Source organism: Nomascus leucogenys, chromosome X (genome assembly GCF_006542625.1).
Source record: "Nomascus leucogenys isolate Asia chromosome X, Asia_NLE_v1, whole genome shotgun sequence".
In the NCBI taxonomy this organism is placed as follows: domain Eukaryota; kingdom Metazoa; phylum Chordata; class Mammalia; order Primates; family Hylobatidae; genus Nomascus; species Nomascus leucogenys.
Genome location: NC_044406.1, coordinates 63,489,581 through 63,516,580, shown reverse-complemented (window position 1 = coordinate 63,516,580; position 27,000 = coordinate 63,489,581). Strand labels below are relative to the sequence as shown.

The window sequence follows — 27,000 nt, the reverse complement described above, 5'->3', positions numbered from 1 at the left end:
GTTTTAAACCTTGAGAACAAACAGTGTTATCCAAAACAACATGGTATTGATTTTGCGGTGGTTTTTAGAGTTTATGTAAGTGGCATCGAACTATACATGGCATTCTGTAACTTGCCTCTTCTACCATGTGATCGCTGGCTTTTCTAGATGCATCCATGTTAAAATGTGTAGCTTTAGTTCATTTGTTTTTAACTGCATGAATATATCATAGCTTATTCACTTAAAAGAAACTGAAGACAGTGTTCCTGAGTAGGAAAAGGAGAATCAGACAGCCGTGGGATCAATCCTCACGCCCACCTTTAATTGCCGTGTCTGGGGAAGGCCTGTCCCCTTTCTGAATCATCCATGCAGATAACCCCGCACTTCGCAAGTGAGTTGTGTGGTCGAAATAAGGCAGTGTCGGAGAAAGCACCTACAGCAATGTCTAGCAAATAGCAAGTTCATCCCTTTCCTTTTCCCCGCTGATTAGCAGGGAGGGGCGGTGGTAAAAAGCTAGATTTAGTGTAATGGCTTTTTAAAAAATATTTTAATTCCTTTTTAAGAGACAGGGTCTCACTCTGTCACCAGGCTGGAGTACAGTGGTACGATTGTAGCTCAAGGCAGACTTGAACTCCCGGGCTCGAGCAATCCTCCTGTCTCAGGCTTCCAAGTAGTTAGGACTACAGGCACATGCCACCATGCCCGGCTGGGCTTCTCTTATTTTTGGTAGAGATGGAGCCTCGCTATGTTGCCCAGGCTGGTCTCAAACTCTTGGCCTTAAGTGATCCTCTTGCCTCAGCCTCCCCAGTAGCTGGGATTACAGGAATGAGCCACTGCCCCTGGCTGAAATTTTTAAGAAGGTGGATCTCCTCTACAGACTTATTTCTCTACCCAGCCTTTACAATCATGCAAAGATCAACTCAAGGCCAGGACAGATGAGTTCCAATCTATGGAGCACTGATCCTACCAGTGCAGGCAGCAGGGTTGCCCTTCACTTCTCAGCTGCATTGCTTCCTCTTCAGACCTCTCTTCCCAAAGGACCTGCCCCCAGCCAGTCATCCTCTGCCCAGCTTTTCTGGTCCCAAGCCTGTAGCCAGCTCCTTCAGAGAGGTTTCACTCAGTCACGGAAACTCTGCAGCCTAAGGTTTAGGGAGGTCTGGTAGAGGTAACTCCCTGGAAGAGGCTGCTGCTGAGAACTGCCTGAAACTCCCACTTCCTCTGTGACTGCAGGTTTCCAACCACAAGCACCAAAGCAGAGGGGCAGGCAGCACACCACCCAGCAGCCAGAGCACCAGCCCAGCCATGGTCCTTGAGGTAAGTGCTGCTGCCCAGCCGGGCCAGGACAGAGTTCGAAGTGGAAAACCCGGGGCACTAGGGGAATGCCAGGGCTGGCCCACAGCCCAGGGTCACCACAGGGTTGGGTGAGTAGCTGGAGGCCGCATGGGTTGTGGCAGAAACAGCACTGGGGAATTGGGAACCCAGCTTGGCCACTGACCCTGGGTGCCTCTCCTCTCCTCTCTGGCTTTGGTGTCTCGCAAAATGGGGGGCAGGGGGCAAGTAGACTCGAAGGCTCCCTTCAGGCGACTTGGAACTTTGACTCTTGCGTGCTGGATTGAATTGGCACTGGGGAGACCTGCAGGTCCGTAGTGCTGGGGGTGAGGGGATAAAGAAGATTCCTTCTCAAGCTCAGTGGGGGATCCCCTCGTGGGCAGCTAAATGGCCGCGCGCAAGCCTCAGTGTAGGGAGGGGAAAGGACTGGGCAGACTGCATGCATTTGGGGGGCGTGGTGACTTGTAGAGAGGCCACACGGCGGGGGGTGGGCAGGAAGTTGGGGTCCCGGACAAGGGAAGAGGAGGGTCAGTGACCGGAAAAGGGGATTGTGGATTGTGGAGAGGTGCTGGGGAGGAAGGTGGTTGAACTATGTGTTGGGGGTGGGGCACTGAGGTCGCAAGGCAAGCCGTGAAGGGAGAGCAGGGAGAGAGAGGACAGTGGGCAGAGAGGGCTCTGGGCACCGGAGGGACGCTCTTCTTCCTGCCCAGGGGTCCCTGGGCCGATGGCATCACGCAGAAGAGCGCAAGAGAAGCAGCCTTTGAGAAGGGAAGTCACTATCCCAGAGCCCAGGCTGAGTGGATGGAGTTGAGGAAGTATGGCCCTGGAAGACTGGCGGGGACAGTTATAGGAGGAGCTGCTCAGAGCAAATCACAGACTAAATCAGACTCAATCACAAAGGAGTTCCTGCCAGGCCTTTACACAGCCCCTTCCTCCCCGTTCCCTCCCTCACAGGTGAGTGACCACCAAGTGCTAAATGACGCCGAGGTTGCCGCCCTCCTGGAGAACTTCAGCTCTTCCTATGACTACGGAGAAAACGAGAGTGACTTGTGCTGTACCTCCCCGCCCTGCCCACAGGACTTCAGCCTGAACTTCGACCGGGCCTTCCTGCCGGCCCTCTACAGCCTCCTGTTTCTGCTGGGGCTGCTGGGCAACGGCACGGTGGCAGCCGTGCTGCTGAGCCGGCGGGCAGCCCTGAGCAGCACCGACACCTTCCTGCTCCACCTAGCTGTGGCAGACACGCTGCTGGTGCTGACACTCCCGCTCTGGGCAGTGGACGCTGCCGTCCAGTGGGTCTTTGGCTCTGGCCTCTGCAAAGTGGCAGGTGCCCTCTTCAACATCAACTTCTACGCAGGGGCCCTCCTACTGGCCTGCATCAGCTTTGACCGCTACCTGAACATAGTGCACGCCACCCAGCTCTACCGCCGGGGGCCCCCGGCCCGCGTGACCCTCACCTGCCTGGCTGTCTGGGGGCTCTGCCTGCTTTTCGCCCTCCCAGACTTCATCTTCCTGTCGGCCCATCACGACGAGCGCCTCAAAGCCACCCACTGCCAGTACAACTTTCCACAGGTGGGCCGCACGGCTCTGCGGGTGCTGCAGCTGGTGGCTGGCTTTCTGCTGCCCCTGCTGGTCATGGCCTACTGCTATGCCCACATCCTAGCCGTGCTGCTGGTCTCCAGGGGCCAGCGGCGCCTGCGGGCCATGCGGCTGGTGGTGGTGGTCGTGGTGGCCTTTGCCCTCTGCTGGACCCCCTATCACCTGGTGGTGCTGGTGGACATCCTCATGGACCTGGGCGCTTTGGCCCGCAACTGTGGCCGAGAAAGCAGGGTAGACGTGGCCAAGTCGGTCACCTCAGGCCTGGGCTACATGCACTGCTGCCTCAACCCACTGCTCTATGCCTTTGTAGGGGTCAAGTTCCGGGAGCGGATGTGGATGCTGCTCTTGCGCCTGGGCTGCCCCAACCAGAGAGGGCTCCAGAGGCAGCCATCGTCTTCCCGCCGGGATTCATCATGGTCTGAGACCTCAGAGGCCTCCTACTCGGGCTTGTGAGGCCGGAATCTGGGCTCCCCTTTCGCCCACAGTCTTACTTCCCTGCATTCCAGGCTCCTCCCTCCCTCTGCTGAGCCAGCTCTGGCTCTTCCCATATCCTCGCTCCTGGGACTCACTGGCAGCCCCAGCACCACCAGGTCTCCGGGGAAGCCACCCTCCCAAATCTGACTGCACCATTGCTGCTCCTTAACTGCCAAGCCCCATCCTGCCGCCCGAGGTGGCTGACTGGAGCCCCACTGCCCTTCTCATTTGGAAACTAAAACTTCACCTTCCCCAAGTGCGGGGAGTACAAGGCATGGCATAAAGGGCGCTGCCCCATGAAGCCACAGCCCAGGCCTCCAGCTCAGCAGTGACTGTGGCCATGGTCCCCAAGACCTCTATATTTGCTTTTTTATATTTTTATGTCTAAAATCCTGCTTAAAACTTTTCAATAAACAAGATCGTCAGGACCAGGGCGCGTTCGTGCATTACAGTCAGCCCACCTGGGCTCCAGGGGCACTTCCTGGTTCTCCCTGCCTGGCCGTGGGTCTGTGCCAGCCCATCCTGCCTTCATCAATGTCTGTCTGCAGCTTTGTCTCTACCCTCGTGGGCACTCCTGTTCTACTCACAGGGAAACACCCAAGTACATGGGTGCAGAGTGAGCAGTTAGGCAGCTGGTTGGCATAATTGGGGAAGGGGCCATCAGACATGAACACGAGAGCTCTGCGCTCCAGCAGCTCAGGACAGGAGGCAAGATGTGTGCAAAACTAGCGAAACCCAGCAGCCTGGCCATGGGGCAAATAAGAGGCACAGTGAACCCAGAACTCAGGGCACTGAAGGTTGGAGCCATTTGGGAAGGCTTCTTGAAGACTTAAAGGGCAAGTAGTATTTCCAGGCATAAGGGAGGGCAGTAGCAACGGTGGGAAGGCTGAAAGTAAGACTGAAAGGTAATTTGGGATGAGGTGATGGTATTGGAGACCAGTCAGAAGGCCCTACTGGTTTTTCAGGTGAGTGATACAAGCGCTTACTAGGGAAATGGCTGTGGGCTTGAAGAAAAGCAAGGCCAGATGACTTGCCAACAGTCATTAGCACACAGCCACCTGGAGGCGGGCTGTGGGGAGCATTTTTCCAGGGCTATCAATGAGGCCAAAGTGAGGGAAAGAAATAACTGGGGTTTCCCAGAAAGGCAAGTGACAGGGCTGAGTTAAAACAGAAGGTGACGGGGTGGGTCTACTGCACTGTCAGTGCCCCCTAATTAAGTCACCAATGTGCTAGGATCCAGCTTCACAGGCCAGCTGCGCCCCTGCTGAAACTGCAGAAACAGCCAGAGGTGGGAATGGGGAAGAAAAATCTGAAGAGTTAGCTGAGGAAGCTCGTCCCACCATATAAACACACCATCCCGCTTTGTGGCCACCAGACACTCCAAGCTTTTACAAAATGAAGAAAGGAAGGGAAATGACAGAACGCACCCTGCCTAGAAAAAGTATCAGGGTAGTCAAGATGCTTGTGGCCGGCTGAAAACGTGGCGCCCAAGATGCCCCCGTGCTAACCCCCAGAGCTTGTGACTATGTTACCTTAGATGGCAAAAGGGAATTGAGGTTGCCAATCAGCTGACTTGAAGAAGAGGCTCCTGGATTATCCAGGTGGGCCCAAAGTAACCACAAGGGTCCTTTAAAAGTGAAAGAGGCGCCGGGAGTGGTGGCTCACACCTTAAATCCCAGCACTTTGGGAGGCTGAGGCAGGCAGATCACTTGAGGTCGGGAGTTCAAGACCAGCCTAGCCAGCATGGCTAAACCCCGTCTCTAATAAAAACACAAAAATTAGCTGAGCACAGTGGTGCATGCCTGTAATCCCAGCTACTCAGGAGGCTGAAGTAGGAGAATCACTTGAACCCAGAAGGCGGAGGTCAAAGCGAACCGAGATCACACCACTGCACTCCAGCCTGGGCGACAGTGAGACTTCATCTCATAAAAATAAATAAATAAAAATAAAAGTGAAAGAGGGAGGCAGCAAGGGGAGTCAGAGAGGGAGCTGTTGCTGCCTCTGGAGGATGGGACCATGAACCCAGGAAATGTGAGCAGCCTCTAAAAGGCAGAAAAGGCCGGGCGAGGTTGCTTGCGCCTGTAATCCTAGCACTTTGGGAAGCCAAGGCTTGTGGATCACTCGAGGTCAGGAATTCCAGACCAGCCTGGCTAACACGGTGAAACCCTGTCTCTACTAAAACTACAAAAATTAGCCTGGCATGGTGGCAGTTGCCTGTAATCGCAGCTACTTGGGAGGCTGAGGCAGGAGAATCACTTGAACCCAGGAGGCAGAGGTTGCAGTGAGCCAAGATCGTGCCACTGCACTCCAGCCTGGGTGACAGAGCAAGACTCTGTCTCAAAAAAAAACAGAAAGGAAAATACAAGGCAAGAGATTCTCCCCCAGAGCCTCCAGGAAGGTACACAGCCCTGTCAACACCCTGATTTTAGCCCAGTGACACTGGTGATGGACTACCTGACCTCCAGAACTGTAAATGTGTGTTGTTTTAAGCCACTATGCTTGTGGTAATTTGTTGTGGCAACCATAGGAAACGAATACAACGTGGATCCCAATCCACATCCTGAATCACTCCAAGAAGTAGGGAGGCTGCTGAGTCCTTATGGGCAGTCACAGAAATCCAGAGAGAAACACGGAGTGTGGCACGCTCCTCTAGACGAGTCCTGGAGGGCTTCAGATGTTCGGAGTCTTGGACAAAAGACCAGAGGGTCTGTTCTGCTCTAGGTGCAAGGATTCAATGAACAGACTTTGCTAACAAGCGAGATGCAGAAAACTTTTATTTTTTGATTACATGGCTCAGATAGTTTCAATCAATACCATCAGCAACGAATTTTATGAAACACATTTGTCTTTCCTGTCTACATAGATGTCACAGTAGCCCTGGTGTTTAAGTGTTGCCTCTCAAACTTGTCCTCTTTCCAGCATTCTCCTCTTTCTCTCAACCTGCCACTCTTGAAAACTCACTTTTCTTTTGCATTTTGTCCTACATGTGAAAAATATGGAACTCAAGTAAAACCCAAGGTAGATCCCAAGGGCTTCAGAAATACCCTGTCAAGGGCACAGAATGGTTAGCAATAGAGTCCCTGGTTAAGGTCAATCATCATTAATAACATGAACCTTAAATTCTAATATTACTTACTTAACAGTACCTAAATTCTAATATTCCTAATTTCACAAAACAAACTTTTCTAAAACTTCTTACCAGTAAAGGATATAGCTCACATGAATATACTCTCAGATAACCTTAAGAATTTTTCATTGCCTTGTAATTCCTGCCAAGTGTTTTCATCACATCCCCAAGGCTAATCCTAGCCATCTCCTGCATAATTTTTCTATAATACTTCTGCACAAACACAGCAAATGGTCACACGTGGGGCACAATACGGGTCCCATCTTTCCGAGTTAATGGCACCATGACCAGAGACCCCTTGCATTTGGCACAGATGAAGCGGCTGGTGTCCAATGATTTGGTGTAGCGGCCAATCCTGGGAAGGAAAGGAACAACACACAACAAAAGAATCAGTCACTGCACCTCAGCATCAGCTCTAAGATGTTGGCCTTGGGCCCAAAGCAGTAATTTTCTCTGGGTTGTCAGAGACCCGGGCACCAAGCGGCAGCAGTGGTCAGTCCGGCTCAAATTACGGAAGAGAAAGGAGAAAGAGAACATGGAAAGGAGGAGAGGGGTTCTCCTCCTCAGTTCAGACAGCCATCTACTTATAAAATCACTGAAGAGCCACTTGGAGGCCCCAGCAAAACGTAACTGGGAAAAGTCTGAGAAGAGTCTTACCTTGTTTTGCACCCAGTACATTCATAATGGACCTTGTAGTTAATCTTATAGTTATGGCAACGGGTGACCCTGGGCAGCTCCGGGTGTATCTTGTTGGATTTCCTGGCATAATACTTCCATGTGTCACCATGAGAATCACGGATACCATCAATCAGCCAGGAAGCAGCATGGCACAGTTCATGGATCAAGGTATCCCGGATTCGGTCTTGAAAGAAGAATGAAAAGAAATTGTGAGCACTAAAACCAATCCTCTTTTTTTTTTTTTTTCCTTTTTTGAGATAAGTCTTGCTTTGTCGCCCAGGCTGGAGTGTATAATGGCATGATCTCGGCTCACTGCAACCTCTGCCTCCCGGTTTCAAGTGATTCTCCTGTCTCAGCCTTCCAAGTAGCTGGGATTACAGGCATGTGCCACCATGCCCAGCTGATTTTTTTTTTTTTTTTTTTTAGTAGAAACGGGGTTTCGCCATGTTGGCCAGGCTGGTCCCAAACTCCTGACCTCAGGCGATCCACCCACCTCGGCCTCCCTAAGTGCTGGGATTACAGGTGTGAGCCACCACACCCGGCCCCAATCCTCTTCTTATCTGCTACCCAACAACCCCTCGACTTTCAGCACCACCAGACACAAGCCTATCTTAAAGACGCACATGCAGGCAAGCATGAGTGTTACCTTCCCAGGATTCTCAAAGTGAATAGTGAACCTACTTCAACCCAATATTGTTTATGGCAAAGAGCCTTCGGTGAGCAGGTCTTTTCAGAGCAGCTCCAACAAGCTCATTTTTTTGTGAGGCACTTCTAGAAAAACATCAGGACAAGATCTAGTTTCTGCCCTCCAGGAACAGAGGTGGACAGGGTGGGGAGCAATCGCTATGGCCGTGGGATTTGGTTAGGAGAAGCTCCATGGTGAAATTGAGACCTCAGGGGTTCTTACTAATTGAATTTGCAAAATTAGAAAGGCCATTCTGGGTGTGGCAAAACATGAGTATGTGGCACATTTTTAAAAACATTTTAGAGACTGAGTCTCGCTATGTTGCCCGGGCTGGAGTGAAACTGCTATTCACAGGTGTGATCATAGTGTACTACGGCCTCGAACTCCTGGGCTCAAGCGAGCCTCTCACCTCAGCCTCCCAAATAGCTGGGACTACAGATGTGTGCCACCACACCCAGCCTGTGGTATGTTCTGAAGGCCAATGTGAAGAGAGCCTGTCTGGGGCATGGGCTAGTTGTAGAATACTGAGAGACAAGATTGGCCAAGCCAAACAGGAGCAGATTACAATGGCCTCAAAAGCCAGGCTCTAGGCCTTGAAAAGCCCTGGTTTCTCAGGAGGAAAGCAATGTAGTGGCATATGGGAGACCAAACGGAGCAGGGATGAGGGCCTGTCCTTGCATGGAGGCACAGATAGAGAAGGAATGGTGAGCTACTGTGAAGGAAGATTTGGTGATGGGCTACACAGAGGGGACCTTGAACCTCAGCTCCTGAGAGAATGAAGATGCTACTGCTGGCAAAGGGGAAATGCAGAAGGAAAGGCAGGCCTGGTATAAAGATCGATAGGTTTGATTCACAGGGATGGTGAGACATCCAATAACTATGTCCTCTAAGCAACACACGGCATGCCTGCCCACCCAAGGATGACAGTTCGAGCTGTGACGCAGGCTACCAGCTAGGAGTAATTTCACAGGCACGGTGTCAGAAGGAAAGAGCATAGTGGTGAAGCTGCCACACTCCTGCCGTCACCTGCAGAGTTGCAGACTTTCAAGCCAATCTGGATCTTGGCAAAGCGCCGCCTCTTTGGGTACCACATCTCACCAGTGCTGCATAAGCCAGCAGTTTTCACCATCTTGTTATTCCAGCCTATCCGTAGTTTCTCTGGCAGCTGAGAATGAAACGCAAATGAAAGGAATCAGAAAGCTGTTCTGTTTTTTTTTGTTTTTGAGACGGAGTTTTAGCTCTTGTTGCCCAGGCTGGAGTGCAATGGCGTGAACTCAGCCCACTGCAACCTCTGCTTCCCAGGTTCAAGTGATTCTCCTGCCTCAGCCTCCCAAGTAGCTGGGATTATAGGCATGTGGCACCACACCCAGCTAATTTTTCGTATTTAGTAGAGACAGGGTTTCACCATATTGGTCAGGCTGGTCTCGAACTCCTGACCTCAGGTGATCCGCCTGCCTTGGTCTCCGAAAGTGCTGGGATTACAGAAGTGAGCCACCACGCCGGGCCCAGAAAGCAGTTTTAAGCAGACCAGAAAATATTAACTCCAGAGTTTTTTACCCTCTAATAAAAAGGAAAAGGAACCTTCTCCCCCAGGTTCTTGGCTCAGAGCAAGTTTGAGAAGAAATTTATTCAAAGAGCACACAAATCAAAACATTCTGAGGAGAATAAAAGCCACATTGACGTCTGGGTAAAGACAACAAACAGGCAATCAGGACACAAGGGAGACTGATAGAACATGTGAGTGCAGGACTTGGGTCTCTTGTCCTTAGGGCAGCCAAGGAGAGAAGGACAACCCTGCTGAGGTGGGCAAGGCTGGACTGAAAATGCAACTCAGAACACTTCAGTTTCCACCCATCTGATGTGACACCACTGTCATCCAGAAGGGCATCAAAGGCTGGGGAACCTTTAGGAATATGTAAGAACTTCCCTCCATAAAGTCTTGTCACCAGAGATAATAAAGTCTGAAATATCTAATGACCAATAGGTCTCTCTGCCTCCGGATTTTCTCCAATCCAGTCCATACCCACAGGTTACTGTCAGGTTAATTTCTTTCAGCAGGTTAATTTCATTCACTCCCTGATGCACCCCATCCCTGTGCAGTGGTGCCTACTGATGTAAATTTCACCTCCTCCAACCTGATTCCCAAGGCCCTCTGGTATCCAGTCCTACACTATCAAAAAATAAGAGCTTACTATGTCCTAGGCCCTGTTCTAGGCACTGTATGTGTATTAACTTATGTAAGGGTAACAATAATCCTATGAGGTAATATGTACTGTGTTGTCCCCATTTTACAGATGAAGAAACTGAGGCAAACTGAAGTCAAGTAACTTGTTCAAGGTCACACGACTCTTTTCCATTATCCTTCCACAAGAATCCTCTCTTCCTGATTGTCGAGCCTCAACTCTCCCTCTCCCCCATCCTCTTTGCCACTTAACATCCTTTAAGAAGCAGAGTCTCACTTCCTCCAGGTAATCTTACTTCCTGGCTGTTGAGGCTCTCAGTGATTTCTCCTCTGCTGATCTCCTGTGGTAACAGCCATCTGTCCTATACATTATAACTCATGTACATTCTCTATTGCTTTCACCTGTACCAGGGCTCATCTCCCAACCTCAACTGCCTCTGCTCAAGGGCAGGAAGTATACATGGTTAGCACACCTCACGGCACCAAGAGTACTGGTGTATAGCAGGTGCTCAATCAGTGCTCATTCATTGATCCTACCTTTTTATCACAGACGGATCTGTTAAACAGGTCGTAGATTCTCCGAACCAACTCATTCTTATTTCGCTTTAAATTTTTTCCAGAGTATTTCTTTGACTTTTCAAGGTCATGCAAGAAACATCCAGGGACTTTGCACTTAGGAGTCCTGCAAAGATAAATTCAACTGAGGTTTATGTAGCTAAAGAGAGAGAAGGAATGCACACGTAAGGTCTTGTCAAGAGACCCTGAAAACCTGTCGCTCCCTCTTCCATCCAGCTCCTTAGATGAGGGCATTTCCCAAGCCTTCATTTGTAGCCTTTTCTCTTCTCTCTTTGCAACCCTCAGAGGTGTAAAGCCCATGGTTTCCACCTCAACGAGACTTATCCCCACATCTGTATCTGCACTCTGGAGCTCTCTCCTGAGACCTAGTTCTGAATTTACAATTGCCCAGTGCAAACTTCCAACTGATTAACATGAATGTATCTCTAGCTAAACGTGTGTTCAATTATCAAACTTGTGTTACAATGGGCTGAAAAACCTCAAAGACATTTTAAAATTCCTCTTCTCGGCTGGGTGCGGTGGCTCACGCCTGTAATCCCAGCACTTTGGGAGGCCGAGGCGGGCGGATCACGAGGTCAGGAGATGGAGACCATCCTGGCTAACATGGTGAAACCCCGTCTCTACTAAAAATACAAAAAATTAGCTGGGCGTGATGGTGGGTGCCTGTAGTCCCAGCTACTCGGGAGGCTGAGGCAGGAGAAGTGGTGTGAACCCAGCAGGCGGAGCTTGCAGTGAGCCAAGATCGCGCCACTGCACTCCAGCCTCAGCGACAGTGGAAGACTCTGTCTCAAAAAATAAAATAAAATTCATTTTCTCTCTTTATTGGGCACAGAGACAGACTATCTTCTTCACATTTTCTCTTCCAGCCAGCCCCTCCTTTCCATCCCCCTGGTTCCTACTCTAGTTCAAGTTCTTGTCCTACCCTTTATGCCTAGATATGAGAACACTCCAGTGTTCCTTACCTCCAGGCTCTTTCTCTTCTCATCCAATCACACACACCCCTCCAGATTCATTTTCGCAGGCCATGCTCCAATTAATGTCCCCCTCTGGTTTTTCACTGACTGCCTGGCCTGACATTCATGGCCAGGGTCAACCTTGTCCAAAGCTCTATTCCCAGCTACCACTGCCACTCTAGCCAAAGTGGGCAACTTAAATGTTCCCTGGACACAAATTGCAATTTCCCGCATTTGTGCCTTGGTACAATCTATTTTCCCATGGCTTAGAAGGACTACATCTCCACCTCTGCTGAGAATAACCTTCTGTGTAGCACTTTATCATTTGCAAATAACTTCTTTTTGCATTGTCATATTTAATCCTCACAACCGCCCTTCAAAGAAGCTGTTACTATTTTTACGATCTCCACTGTGCTCAGGGGTCAAGTGACTTGCCCAAAGGTCACAGAGACAGTGAATCTCCTGATCCAAATCTCATGGTCTTTTGATTAAACCACAATCGCTGCCCCATCTTTCAAGGCCTAATTCAAATGGCACAAAGAATAATGCTGAACACATAAAGGACTCATACTGTAATAACTACCATTTAAACAGAAGCATTTTTATCTTAGCTGGAACAGTCCACTAAGTCCAGAGATGAGCCCAAAGAGCTGGAAAGACAAAATGGGAGCAAATGCAGCAAGTTTCTGACTTAATAGAACTCCTAACACTAAGATTTTGCCAGAACACTTATTAACCCTTAAGTCACAAACTAAACCCTACGTGAGGAAGTTGGGCTGCAGAGGGGGGAAGTACTAGACAAGACAGAGGTTACAGAAGGTTCTTCATCCCAAGCCTGAAATGGGGGACTCAAACATTTCTGCCTCCAGTTACTTAGGTCTGAAAGCAAATTTACATCAGTATTTAAGGTGGCAGATGCAAACCTGAACCCTCTGCAGACTTTGGCAGAGCCCGGACCCCTGCGTGTTTGTGCTCACAGAACGCTGGCCTTGTGGCTTAGCATACTTTCACCTCAAGGCCTGTGGCTCTTTACTGCAGGCTGAGCACCTTCACATCAGAGGAATCGACAAGACCCCAAACTGGGTACATCAGACACCATGACCAGCAAGCAGCCTACACAGGAACAATGATAAGCATAACAGGAAGCCTCCAGACTGACACAGGAAGTGCTAAACAACAGTTAAGAGTCCAAACAGGCTAGCCTCCTTTGGATAATGCAGACTGACAATGACACCAAGGGACAGCTTTTCCCTTCTTTTGTCACACTCTAGCAAAGCAACCTGGGAGTTACCCAAGACACACGTCCCTGGAGGCAAAGCAGCTTAAATATGTAGTTAGGAGTCTGGAGCAGAAACCTTGCTGAAAGGGGATCCAGCTAAGAGAGCACTTGGCAAGCTGCTACCGGCTGCCTCAGCCAGTGCAGAAACAGACAGCCCTTCTGCTCAGGTCCGGGGTAACCTGGTGCCCCTATGCCTGACACATCAGTCTTTTTCCCCTCCCTTAAGATATACTTATTGTCCCCAAATACTCGTTAAAAAATAACATACAGTCCTTCAAATACATTCCTTGTCTTGTAAGACAATTCAGATGTGAGTATACATTACTCTTCAATGAAAGTAAAAACAAAGAAAATTATGCTTACTATATCAAATTTTTAAGGGAAAAACTAAGAAATTCCTGGAATCTAAATAAGAAAATATATTAATTTTTTGCCTTAAGTATTAACATGTCTTTGGTCTACAGGATCAGTTGTTGTTTTCAGTATCAACTATATATAGCTTAATAAAAATAAAGGAATGATAAGCAATCCATTTCATCCTAACATTTAAGCTTAAAAATTCATACAGATATACATAGTAGTAAGAGTAACTGGGTTCAGCCAAAGCACTAGAAAAACCTGGAAGACAATCTTGACCACTCTCCCTCCAATTCCAACAGATCAATGTGTTGCTTCCGCCTTCTCACCATTTCCAGTGCCTTTGCCTTGGTTTAGCGCAAACTGGTGGCCATGAGGCTGTATCCAGCCTGAAAAAAAGTGTCTTGTTTGGCTACACATTGTTCTTTGATCTGAGCTGAAGGACATAGGCAATCTCAGAGGCCAGAGCTGCTGTGGGTGCAGACAGGCCCCCTCCACCCAGGTAACTGCAGGCACCTTGGCGGAGAGCCCATGCCCAGCCTCAGAGAGTGGGGAAAGAAAGGAGGAAGGAGCCAGTGGGTGGTATTCTCCCTTGCTTGGGCCCTCCTACTCAAGGACAGAAACCTTGTCCCCCATTCCCATCCCAGCCAGACTCTATCCCCTTGCAGACCACCCCCACCCAAGTGCCCAGTGGACTGCCCAGTGTGACAGCTGTGCAATAAATTCTTGTTCAGCTGAACATGAGCAGTACATACCTAGTCTTGCGTTTTCCAACTTTTGCCGCACCGGGTTTCTTCTTTGAAGGCCCACACTTCTTATGTCCTTTACCAGATGAAAAAATAATAGGTTACTTGTACCCCGAAAATTGGTACCATCAAGAGACTAACAGAAAGGTAAACCCAAAAGGAGCCCTCACAGCCGAGCCCAGTGCAACATCTCTAAACAAAACTGTCTGAAGTGGCATACTGCTGCCTTCATCATTCTCAACGATCTCACCCACGTGAATCACGGAGCTGCCAGCAGCATGAGCTGGGCAGGATTCTGTCACAGGCACCAAGGACTATGAGGGTCCAGGAGTGTGCCCTTAGAAGCTAGGTGGTGTGGGCAACTGAAGCGTGCACAGTCGAAGGGGTGGTATGGTACAGCTCACACACCTGCTCCAATGAGTGGCTCATATTCTAGGCAGCACCTTCACTCAGTGTGCAGGGCAAGGCAGATCTTTCTGCCTTGGCCTAGGACCCATCCTGCCAGCTGCTCTAGCTAAAGGCTTATGTGTCAGTAGTCAGTGTCATTCATATATCTAAAAAATTTATTGAACCTCTATCACATGCCAAGCACCAGGCCAAATCCTGAGAGAGACTAAAAGATGAGGAAGAGTCCTCCCACGAAGAGGCTCACAGTCTACCGGGATGGGGTAGGGAAGGGGACAGACTCAGGAATGTATTCTAACAGTGTGACTAGTGCTTTGGTAGAGATTGGCTCTAGAACTTTGATAACCCAGGAGACAGGAGCCACCCTGACTCAAGGCTTCATAGAGGAAGGGATAATTGGGCTGGGTCCTAAGAAAAATAAGATATCCTCAGAACAGAAGGTTCAGGGAGACAGCACTCCAGGCTAGTGAACAGCAAATACTAAGATACAGGAGCATGAGAAAGATGTGGGCATTCCTCCCCTGTTCCCAGAACCATCCTTGCGCTGGGATGGATGCCTCCTTGGGCCACAGGGAAGTTACTGAAATGGCACAGGGTTGAAAGGGAGGACAGGCAGACTGGATAACACAGGCACATTTGGCAGGCAAGGCACATTCAGTGGGACAGGCATACTTGGCATGACTGGCTTACCAGGTGTCACAGATACATTTTTGGTTCTTCCCTTCCTCTTCCTCAGAGGCTCCACTATATTTTCGGTCTTTGTTTGCCTTTTCCTCAGTGGCTCCACAATAGTTTTGGGTTTTGACTTCCTTTTCCCTGATTGTTCCACCACAGGTGCAGGCTCTTCCTCAGTTGTCAGCTTTCTCTCTGAAACTTCAAGGTTAGCCTCAGGATCACTTGGTGGTTCGCTGAGATTCTCACCAAGATCCTGCTCACCAGCATCATCAGATGAATGGTGCTGGGAGACAGCAGCAGCAGCCTCATCCAGCTCTTCTTCATCTGAGGCAATTTGGCCTTCATTACACAAATCTTCTGCTGGCACAGGAACTTCCAAATCATTACTATTGTTGTCGGGAACTTCCAAATCATCACTGTCGTCGTCGGGAGCTTCCAAATCATCACTCTTGTCGTTGGGAACATCCGAATCATCACTGCTGTCGTCGGAAACATCCGAATCATCACTGCTGTCGTCGGAAACATCCGAATCATCACTGCTGTCGTCGGAAACATCCGAATCATCACTGCTGTCCTCGGAAACATCCGAATCATCACTGCTGTCGTCGGAAACATCCGAATCATCACTGCTGTCCTCGGAAACATCCGAATCATCACTGCTGTCGTCGGAAACATCCGAATCATCACTGCTGTCGTCAGGAACATCCGAATCATCACTGCTGTCGTCAGGAACATCCGAATCATCACTGTTGTCGTCGGGAACATCCGAATCATCACTGTTGTCGTAGAGAACTTCCACATCATTACCGTTGTTGTCGTCATTGTCATCATCACTAATAACTATTGGAGGTTCCTGCATGGCAGGCTTCACATGACAACACTCTGGACTCTCATCTGAAATTCAAGAGACACAATCATATGTAAATATACTCCCTCCACCACCTCCTTTATACACTAAATTTCAGCAGATTATTTAGCACAAATTAAACAAGACAGGAACTGTGACATTTTGAATAGCAGTTAAGAATCAGTTATTTTAAAGGGGACACCAACAAATGGAAAGATTCCATGCTCATGGATTGGAAGAATCAATATTGTTAAAATGTCCATACTGCCTAAAGAAATGTACAGAATCAATGCAATCCCTATCAAAATACCAATGACATTCTTCACAGAACTAGAAAAAACTATCCTAAAATTTATATGGAACCATGAAAGGCCCAGAATAGCCAAAGTTAAAGTTATCCTGAGCAAAAAGAACGAAGTGGAGGAATCACATAACCTGCCTTCAAATTACACTACAGAGCTATAGTAACCAAAACAGCATGGTACTGGCATAAAAACAGACAACATAGGCTAATGGAATAGAATAGAGAACCCAGAAACAAATCCACACACCTACAGCGAACTCATTTTAGAAAAAGGTGCCAAGAACATACACTGGCGAAAAGGAAGTCTCTTCAATAAATGGTGCTGGGAAACCTGGATATCCATATGCAAAAGAATGAATCTAGACTCCTATCTCTTGCTATACAAAAATCAAATCAAAATGGATTAAAGACATAAATCTAAGACCTCCAACTATGAAACTACTACAAGAAAACATTGAGGAAAATCTCCAGGACATCAGTCTGGGCAAAAATTTCTTGAGCAATACCCCACAAGCACTGGCAACCAAAGCAAAAATGGACAAATGGGATCACATTAAGTTAAAAACTTCTGCACAGCAAAGGAAACAATCGACAAAGTGAAGAGACAACCCACAGAATGGGACAAAATATCTGCAAACTACCCATCTGACAAGGGATTAATAACTAGAGTATATACGGAGGTCAAACAACTCTATAGGAAAAAAAAAAAAATCTAATAATCCAATGAAAAAATGGGACAAAAGATCTGAATAGACATTTCTCAAAAGAAGACATACAAATGGCAAACAGGCATATGAAAAGGTGTTCAACATCATTGATCATCAGAGAAATGCAAATCAAAACTACAATGAATGACCAGACACAGTAGCTCACACCTGTAACCCCAGCAGTTTAGGAGGCCAAGGCGGGTAGATTATCTGAGGTAAGGAGTTTGAGACCAGCCTGGCCAACATGGCGAAACCCCATCTCTACCAAAAATACAAATACTAGCCAGGTGTGGTGGTGTGTGCCTGTGGTCCCAGCTACTTGGGAGGCTGAGGCAGGAGAATCGCTTGAACCTGGGAGGTGGGGGTTATACTGAGCCGAGATCACACCACCGTACTCCAGCCTGGGTGAGAGTAAGACTGTCTCAAACAAAACAAAACAAAACAAAACAAAACAAAACCTACAATGAGGTATCATCTCACCCCAGTTAAAATGGCTTTTAGCCAAAAGACAGGCAATAATAAATGCTGGTTTGAATGAGGAGAAAAGGGAACCTTTGTACACTGCTGGTAGGAATGTAAATTAGTACAACCACCCTGGAGAACAGTTTGGTGGTTCCTCAAAAAACTAAAAACATTTTTTACGGCTGCATAGTATTCCATGGTGTATATGTGCCACATTTTCTTAATCCAGTCTATCGTTGTTGGTTGTGGGGTGGGGGGGGGGGAGGGATAGCATTAGGAGATACACCTAATGCTAAATGACGAGTTAATGGGTGCAGCACACCAACATGGCACATGGATACATATGTAACAAACCTGCACATTGTGCACATGTACCCTAAAACTTAAAGTACAATTAAAAAAAAAAAAAAAAACTAAAAACAGACCTACCATACAATTCAGCAAACCCACCGCTGCGTATATACCCAAAAGAAAGAAAATCAGTATATCAAAGAGATATCTGCACCTCCTATGTTTGTTGTAGCACTGTTCACAGTAGCCAAGATTTGAAGCAACCTATGTGTCCATCAACAGATGAATGGAGGTCGGGCACGGTGGCTCATGCCTGTAATTCCAGCACATTGGGAGGCCAGGGTGCATGGATCACTTGAGGCCAGGAGTTTGAGACCAGCCTGGCCAAAATGGTGAAACCCCATCTCTACTAAAACTACAAAAATTAGCCAGGCATGGTGGAGGGTGCCTGTAGTCCCAGCTACTCAGGAGGCTGAAGCAGGAGAATCGCTTGAACCCAGTAGGCAGAGGCTGCAGTGAGCCGAGATTGCGCTACTGCACTCCAGCCTGGGCAGCAGAGCAAGACTCCGTCGCAAAAAAAAAAAAAAAAAAAAAAAAAAAAAGATGAATGCATAAAGAAAATGTGGTACATATGCACAATGGAGCAATGGAGCACTGCTCAACCATAAAAAAGAACAAGATCCTGTCATTTGCAACAACATGAGTGGAACTGGAGGTCATTATGTTAAGGGAAATAAGCCAGGCACAGAAAGACAAATTTCACGTTTTTCTTTTTTTCGTCGTTGTTGTTTGAGACGGAGTCTTGCTCTGCCGCCAGGCTAGAATGCAGTGGCGCAGTCTCGGCTCACTTGCAACCTCCGCCTCCCGGGTTCCAGCAATTCTGCCTCAGCCTCCCGAGTAGCGGGGACTACAGGCACGTACCACCACACCCAACTAATTTTTGTATTTTTAGTAGAGACGGGGTTTCACCATGTTGGCCAGGATGGTCTCGATCTCTTGACCTCGTGATCCGCCTGCCTCGAACTCCGAAAGTGCTGGGATTACAGGCATGAGCCCACACGCATGTTCTCATTTATATGTGGCATCTAAAAATGAAAACAATTGAACTAATGGAGATAAGAGAATAGAAGAATGGTTACCAGAGGCAGGGAAGGATAGTGGAGGGGTGTGGAAAGGTGGGGATGGTTAATGGGTACAAAAAAATAGAAAGAATAAGATCTACTATTTAATAGTGCAACAGGATGACTGTAAGTCAATAACTGTACATTTTAAAATAATTAAAAGAGTATAACTGGATTGCTTGTAACACAAAGGATAAATGCTTGAGGAGACAGATACTGCATTCTCTATGATGTGATTATTACACATTGCATGCTTGTATCAAAACATCTCATGTACCCCATAAATATATACACCTACTATCTACTCACAAAAATGAAAAATTATTTTTTAAAAAAGAAAGTTATTTTAGATTGTTTTTCCCCTATTTTTTATTTCACTGAGAGCAGTGACAGATCAAATAGCAGCCAAACTCATGTGGCAATTTTCAAATCATAGTCTCTAAGTAGCAAGATATAGTAGTTGCTTCGGGCTTCCCAAACACAGGTCTGCAGACTTGTGTATTTTCACTGGTCCACAGCAAAATAAGACAAATTAGAATAATAAAGTGGTATTTTTCTCCCATCAAGTTAAATTTCTATAATTTAAAGGACTGTCCTTTATTTTGTGATTATGTCTTGGTTAAACTTTTGGTGTTCTTTACAAAATTACAAAGATAGTAAATGGTAGCTGAAGTTGTTTTTTTTTTAATTTCCTTCATTAGACAAATTAAAAATTGACAACTCTGCGTTGGTCACCAAAATTTCATTCTTTAAATTAGTTCATAAGGGCAAAGCTCTCAGAACCACTGATATGAGTCAGGAGTAGGTCCTGACGTCAGCACTCTCTGAGAGGCCTCAGGAACATTTGGAACATCACTGCCTGCACTGAAATGAAGGCCGGTGTGTCTGACGCCACACAGTCTTCGAAGTCTGTTTGGAGCTCAAGTTCTAGCTTTCTATGATTCTGGATGTCAACAAAAATCTAAAAATCTAAACCATGGCATAGGCAAGATGTGAAAGATATATTTATGGTGCAAAAACTCTTTATCCTAAAACTGCAGGTATGAGATAATATATTTTGAGAGTCTTATCTGTTATTTGAATTAATTATGAAAAAACTTCAAATATGCAGTAACGGAAGAGAAAAGGAGTAGATGTTCCTATGGTAAAAAGCCCTGCCTCCTTCCTAGAAAACTTAAAAGATTTGCCACCTGCAGTTGAAATTAAAAATCAGAAAAAGTAGGGACACACTGCTTACAATATATTTAAAAATGACTATGTACAGCGACAAAGGTTGGAGGTATGTTTTAGAGTTCACTGGGCCTTGTTTTCTGTAGAATTGCCTAAATTCATTATAACAAAAAGAAATGCCACGTAGAGAACAGTAGAGAAACATACAAAGCCAGTCCTATAGGCGCATTCTTCATCCCTCCATCGCTGTGATGGATGCCCACAGTTACGGTCCACAGGCCAGCAAGGTAAGAGCAGCCTTAGCTAAAGGTTCACCCTCAAAAGAATCTGTCTCTTCTGATTTAAAGAGTCAAGCACCTGGCGGCCTCCGGTTGTGAACTGGTTTCTGGCTCTGTTACTCCTGCCTGCCCTCGAGCTGCCTCCTTGGAGTTCCTTTCACATTTGAACAGCTTGTCATGTCAGACCCTCTACTCTGCACCCAGACCACTGTCCTGCTCAGGCACAGCCACCCAGAGCTAGAGAGGGGAAGCAGGGAAAGAAATCCAAAAGGATAGGTGGTAGAACAATAGGAGACTAGTGTTTCAAACCACCTCTCCCTTCCCTGCTCTGACATCCCAGGTTAGCTAAGCAACTCTGGCCAACAATAGCTCTTGGGTAGTTATCTAAGAAATAGCTGGTGCTGGTTAGGCCCAGTGGCTCACACCTGTATCTTAGCACTTTGGGAGGCCAAGGCAGGCAGATCGCTTGAGGCCAGGAGTTCAAGATAAGCCTGGCCAACATGGTGAAACCCCAACTCTACTAAAAAAAAAAAAAAAAAAATTAGCTGGGCATGGTGGCAGGCGCCTGTAATCCCAGCTATTCAGCAGGCTGAGGCAGGAGAATCACTTGAGCCCAGGAGGCGGAGGTTGCAGATTGCTGAGATCATGCCACTGCACTCCAGCCTGGGCAACAGACCGAGACTCTGTCTCCAAAAAAAAAAAGTAGTAGTTGGTGCTTTAAGGGTCTCCCATTTTCAGTTGAGTTCAGCTCGGCAAACATTAACTAAGTGCCCCACATATCATGCCCTATACCTGTACTGACAGAACAAAGGTCAGTGAAATACTGTCTCTAATGCTTAAAAAGTTTCTAGTCTTCCCGTGTTTCATCCCCCACTGAGCAGGTAGGTTCTGAATTGAGTTAAGCTCCAAGCCACCCAGAAGGTTAAAGGGGCTTCTGAATCCAAAGAGGTAAGGATCTGCCATGGGAAACAGGCTCTAAAGAAACACAAGAATCTCTAGAAAATACAGAAGGACCGGCAAACAGCAAAGACCAGCAGCTCAATGGAGAAAGAATTTTCTCAACACGACACTGCCAGCTGGCCCATAACAACCACCCTTCAAGCTGGAAGGAAGAATGAGCCAGGCCTCTTACTCCTTTCCTCTTCCTCGTCATTCCCACACATAGAGGGGGGAAGAGAGGAAGAGGGAGTCACAGAGCAGCCTCCATACTTCCCAGCCTCAGTTCTTGACCCACCACCCCTACCCCGCTTCACTGATATAGCTCTAGGCAGGTAAGAACTCTACTGAGGGGGCCCCCAAGGTCTGAGGTAGCAACAGCAGTTGCTGCTGCTGGGAAATTGACCAGGGGTTCTAGGGAACCCGGCCATATCCACAGCCAGCACATACGAGGAAAGAAACGGTGGCACTCACTACTGAGGGATTCTGAATAGAAAGTCTGCAGACTCTGATCCTGAAACTACCATGTGTGATGAGGCTTTGGAGCTCAGCTACTTATCTAACAAAGTAATATATACTTGCCGCTGCTGTTTATTTCCAATAACTTAGCTTTCTTCTCCTCATAGGTGTGAAATTCCTCATCAGAATCAGAGTCAATCACTACCACGGAGCTGAGTGATGAAACAGGAGAAAAACAAGAGAGAAATATGAATGCAACAGTCTTCTTTTTCATGGCATTTCTCACCTTTTCTGATCTTGACCACTTGTCAATTTTTTGTTTCCCACAGTAACTCTGTTCCCCTCCTTTGGAACTACTTAATCCTTCCATTCCACCTGATTTTCTTTTTCTCTTTTTCCATCTTCCTACTACATCTTTCCATCTGTCTCATCTTTCCATCTGTCTCACATCCTTCTAAAAGGAGGAGTCTGTCACATACTGAGAGTGAAATGGGCTCTGTCAGATTTTATGTATTCAGATAGTTTTGGCACAGTGGTAAAATTGATCAGGGAGTTGTCATCTTTCTTTATCAAGTTTGAGATCCAGTTGTCTGAGAAGGGTGGAGAGAGGCAGCCTCAGAGTAGGGAGTTTCTCTTCAGTGCTACTCTCTGCAGCCCCAAACCAGCACCACCCTCTTGAACTGATGGACTGCTCTGGTAGGTGTCAAACTCAGCAGTGCACCTGCACCACCCAGGGTGCCAGTGGTAAGCACCCCCTGGGGTCCTTATCCTCAGCTGATCCTGGTATTTGGCTCAGAAGTTCCAGCAGGATGAAATTGGCCACCTTCCTGTCTCCAAACAGTGTATAATAAGTATAATATACTTTCATAATGAAAGAAAAATACTTAATACACTGTTATAGGACATGTCTGCACCTGCTACAGACACATATGTTCATCTGCTCCCACCATGTTTACCACTTTGACACTGCCAAGTTGAAGTGCCTTTGCTATCCTATTGACTACTCCATCCTTAAAACTCTTTTCTTGATTTCTGGGACAAAGTCGTCTTTTGCTTCTCGTCTCACCTTTCCATTCACTCCTCCTCACTCATCTTCCTCGACTCAATCCCAGGACTTATCCCCAGCCCTCTCATGCCAATACAATCAATTATTAATTACACCAGCCCAATTCATTATATTGAGCCCAACTTCTCTTCTGACTTCTAGCTCCACAGTTCCAACTTCCTACCTGGATATCCTGTGGGCAGGGCTGATATTTAGTCAGTATGCAGAGGTACGGCCTTACCGATTTGTTTATTGATGGTGTCTGTCCTGACCAGCAGGCAACCATCCTGACTAATTCCTGCCTGTGCTCTGTTGGTTGTTAGAAAGTTTTGAATATCAGCCCTGCCTACAGGCTTCTTGATTCTAGCATGCCCAAAACCAAACTCATCACCTTCCTCCCAAATCTACTCTTCCTATAGTATCCCATATATAGATGGCACCTGGGACTGGACCAAGACCTGTGGGCACTCCTTGCAGGTCCCTTAAAACCGATTTTCTTTAAACATTTGTTCACCATCTATCTAGCAGAGGCTGGAAGAAACTATTTTTTCTATTTAAAACTCAGATACATTTTAATTATCAAATAAGGACTTCATTATGTATAATGTTAGACACTGGAATACTTCTCAGGAGCCATGATAGAACATTTAAAATATAAATAACAGCAATGGAAATACTCTGCATCTTGATCATGGTGATGGTTACACTACCATATATGCTTGTCAAAATCCATCAAACTGTACACCTAAAAAGGATGAATTTTGCCATATGTAAATCACACCTCAATAAATCAGACTTTAGAAATACAATTAACAAAACTCATCATCAACGATTAATAGCTTTATACAATACATTATTTGGCTCTAGAATTTCAGCTGATTGCAACTGCTGACTTTATTTATTTATTTATTTATTTATTTATTTATTTATTTATTGGGAGAGTCTCACTCTCACCCAGGCTGGGGTGCAGTGGTGCAATCTTGGCTCACTGCAACCTCCACCTCCCAGGTTCCAGTGATTCTCGTGCCTCAGCCTCCTAAGTAGCTGGAATTAGAGGCACATGCCACCACACCCCGCTAATTTTTGTAGTTTTATTAAAGATGGAGTTTCGCCATGTTGGCCAGGCTGGTCTCGAACTCCTGACCTCAAGTGATCCGCTCAACTTGGCCTCTCAAAGTGCTGGGATTAAAGGCATGAGCCACTGTGCCCGGCCTGCAACTGCAGACTTTAAATGACATTTCACACATTGGTGTCAGGAGTTGGTGGTTTACATGTTATAAAAATACTCAATAGAGATAAATCAGAGATAGCCAGAACAAAAATTTTCCCACTTCACAGCACTATCTGGCTTGATGGGGGGAACAAGAATGACCAATTTGCATTTGTACAGTAATTCAAGGAGTCAATGTGGAAAACAGTTATGTAGCACCATACTTCATATTTACTCCAGCAACTTTTTCAGCACCCCCTACAGTTTGGCACCTGGAAAACACCCCTCCATCAAGCTCTGGCTAGAGCAGAGGATTCATTAATAGGAACAGTAGCAGGTGAGGCTGCAAGAGAGGTTATGGCCAGATCACAGAGGGCGTTAAATATTGGGGTAAACAGCTTGATTTTTCTATTATGAGCTATTTGAATTGGGGATTGATATGATCAAAGCAGTGCCTCAGGAGATCCAGCTGCAAGTGGTACACCGACTGGATCAGAAGTAAGAGATCAAGGTGAGGAAGCCACTTAAACAGAAGAAACAAGCTGGGCACGGTGGCTCACACCTGTAATCCCAGAACTTTGGGAGGCCAAAGCAGGTGGATCGCTTGAGGTCAGGAGTTCAAGACAAGCCTGAACAACATTGTGAAACCCCGTCTCTACTAAAAACACAAAAATTAGCTAGGCGTGGTGGCGTGTGCCTGTAATCCCAGCTACTTGAGAGGCTAAGGAGAAGAATCACCAGAACTCAGGAGGCGGAGGCTGCAGTGAGCCGAGATTGCACCACTGTACTCAAACCTGGTCGAGCCAGACTCAGTCTCAAAACAAAACAAAACAAAACACTAAACTAAACTAATCTAAAAACAAAAATAAAAAGGAGCAAACACCTATAAAGGCTTAGACTAGTAGAGCCTGGATGTTAAGGCATAGTTCACAGAGATACCTCAAAGAAGAAACTGACCAGTTAGATAATGGGTCAGGGATAAGGAATCTAATGTTTTCAACCTGGTTGTGATGTCAAACAGCCATCATGATCCTGATGAGAACCACAGAGTGTCCACAGAGGAAATGTGAAGTTTACTCTTAAATTTCCTTAGACAGAGCATGGGGTTTTCCCCCTATTAATTAAAAAAAAAAAAAAAAAAAAAAAAGTAAAGTTTCATTAATTCTCCTACTCACCTCGCCTGTCTCTTCAGAGCTGTTCTGGCCACAGCTGAATCAGAGAAAGAGGGCATTAGAAAACATCTGAAGCATGAAAAAATCTGGTTGCCTATGTCTTTAACTCCCTAAAACCAAAGTCTATAAATTAGAGCTGCTTAAAATTTATATCTCCCATGAAGGATAGAAAGGAAATAAAAGTAAGGAAACTCAGAGCCAAAAAAAAAAGGAGGAAAGGAAGTAAGTTGGAAAAGAAGCACAGAACCTCCTCCATTCCTGAGAGTAGGGAAATTTCATTTCACCAACCTAAAGAGAGCCCTAGAGGTGATGAACTTAGAACCAACTTAGGCCAGACATCCCAAATCACAGTTGAGTCATCTCTACAAAGACACTTCAAAATGTTCCTGCTTTGAGTGGACTCTACTTACAAGACCCATTGGTGTCACCACTCCTTGACCGGACATTAAGGATGCAACTGCAAAAATAAAAGAGATACTTTATCAAAGGAGGGCTACCGGCACCATAAGCAACCAATTATCAAAAATCCCAAATAAGTGAAGAAAACAACCAATCAGAATTCCTGAAATGCAAAAAGGTTTTAATGGTGTTAAGCCCTTAGGAAATTAGGATCACAACAGCACAAGTGAACAAAAATTGGAAGCAATAAGCTGCTCAGTCCTTACTGCTGAATCAAAGAGAGGGGAAGAATGTTAGCTGAGTATCATTAGCTATCAGTGAAAAGCCTGTTTTCTGCCAAGTAATTTATTTCTATTTAAAAGTATGAAAGAGACGCCAGGCATGGAGGCTCACGCCTGTAATCCCACCAACTCGGGAGGCTGAGCGGGGAGGATCGCTTGAGCCCAGGAATTCAAGGTTGCAGTGAGCTATGATGGTGCCACTGCACTGCAGTGTGGGCAACACAAGAACCTGTCTCTAAAAAAATAGTAAAATAAAAAATAAAGACATGAAAGTGAGTCTTGAGAAAAGGGCCTCAGGGGAAAGGACTTGAGGATGAAGAGATTGCAGTCAAAAATTCAAAGGGCAAAAGGGTAAGGAGGTCTCCACTAAGAGTGTACTTCTTGGAGACAGCCTACTGTTTGGGATTGATATCTAGGTAAATGGACAATTACTGAACTCTGTTTCATGCGGAGCCAATGAATGGATGGTTTCAAAGCTGCCACTGCTCCCTGCAGTGAGCCACGATGCTGGGGCCTCTTGCTTCTCTGTCTCATCTGCCAAGGGTCCCAGCACTCTCTCTCCACTGCTCTGAGACAGGCTACTTTGCCTCTTGCTATCACTTACCAGAGAGCTATGCAGCACCACCTGAGGTGAAGCCAAGCACTTCCTGCTCGGAACCCTTCAGCTCACCAGACAGCAGCTGGCTGGACATCCACTGTCAGCCAGATCCAAACTCCAGCCCAGGGGAATCACACCGCAGTGAGCATCACTTCACCGCCACTGCCACTCCTCCAATGTGGCGCCTGGCTACATCATAGGTCATCTTGTTACTAGTTATTGTGACACATAGCCCACAGAGGTTATCAAAATGCTAAAGGAGGGGGATGTAATAGCTATAAGGAAGTCCAGGCTCTACATACTAAAAGTTAGACTTAGGCCAGGCACAGTGGTTCACACCTGTAATCCCAGTACTTTGGGAGGCCAAGGTGGGTGGATCACTTGAGGTCAGGAGTTCAAGATCAGCCTGACCAACATGGTGAAACCCCGTCTCTACTAAAAATACAAAAATTAGCCAGGCATGGTAGCGTGTGCCTATAATCCCAGCTACTCTGGAGGCTGAGGCAGAAGAATCACTTGAACCCGGGAGGTGCAGATTGCAGTGAGGTGAGATCGTGCCACTGCATTCCAGCCTGGGCAACAGAGCAAGACTTGGTCTCAAAAAAATAAAAATAAAAACTAAAGTAAACTAAAAATAAAACTAAAAGGGAGTAAACACTGATAAGGGCTTAGACTAGTA

General features: G+C 46.7%; 2 protein-coding genes across 3 annotated transcripts in view; one reads left to right on the top strand and one right to left on the bottom strand.

The window, feature by feature from the left end:
- The first annotated feature begins 1,219 nt into the window (after positions 1-1,219).
- On the top strand, positions 1,220-3,809 carry CXCR3 (C-X-C motif chemokine receptor 3). Of its 2 annotated transcripts, none has more exons than XM_003281881.1 (2): positions 1,220-1,293; positions 2,263-3,809. In XM_003281881.1, the coding sequence occupies exons 1-2, from the start codon at positions 1,282-1,284 to the stop codon at positions 3,355-3,357; spliced, it is 1,107 nt and encodes a 368-aa protein (XP_003281929.1). In that variant the 5' UTR covers positions 1,220-1,281; the 3' UTR covers positions 3,358-3,809. The 2 variants fall into 2 exon arrangements, with proteins under 2 accessions (XP_003281929.1, XP_003281930.1); XM_003281882.2 differs by having other exon boundaries at positions 1,226-1,293; positions 2,019-3,809.
- A 2,325-nt stretch (positions 3,810-6,134) lies between these two features.
- GCNA (germ cell nuclear acidic peptidase) overlaps positions 6,135-27,000 on the bottom strand; it is a 37,686-nt gene continuing 16,820 nt past the window's right edge. The window contains exons 7-15 of the mRNA XM_030806508.1: positions 25,454-25,556; positions 25,047-25,080; positions 21,740-21,828; positions 15,057-15,935; positions 13,971-14,037; positions 10,588-10,732; positions 8,895-9,033; positions 7,163-7,367; positions 6,135-6,860 (exon numbers count right to left, since the gene is read on the bottom strand). Of these exons, the coding sequence (XP_030662368.1) occupies positions 6,740-6,860; positions 7,163-7,367; positions 8,895-9,033; positions 10,588-10,732; positions 13,971-14,037; positions 15,057-15,935; positions 21,740-21,828; positions 25,047-25,080; positions 25,454-25,556 (1,782 nt within the window). The 3' untranslated portion in view covers positions 6,135-6,739. The remainder of the gene's footprint in view (positions 6,861-7,162; positions 7,368-8,894; positions 9,034-10,587; positions 10,733-13,970; positions 14,038-15,056; positions 15,936-21,739; positions 21,829-25,046; positions 25,081-25,453; positions 25,557-27,000) is intronic.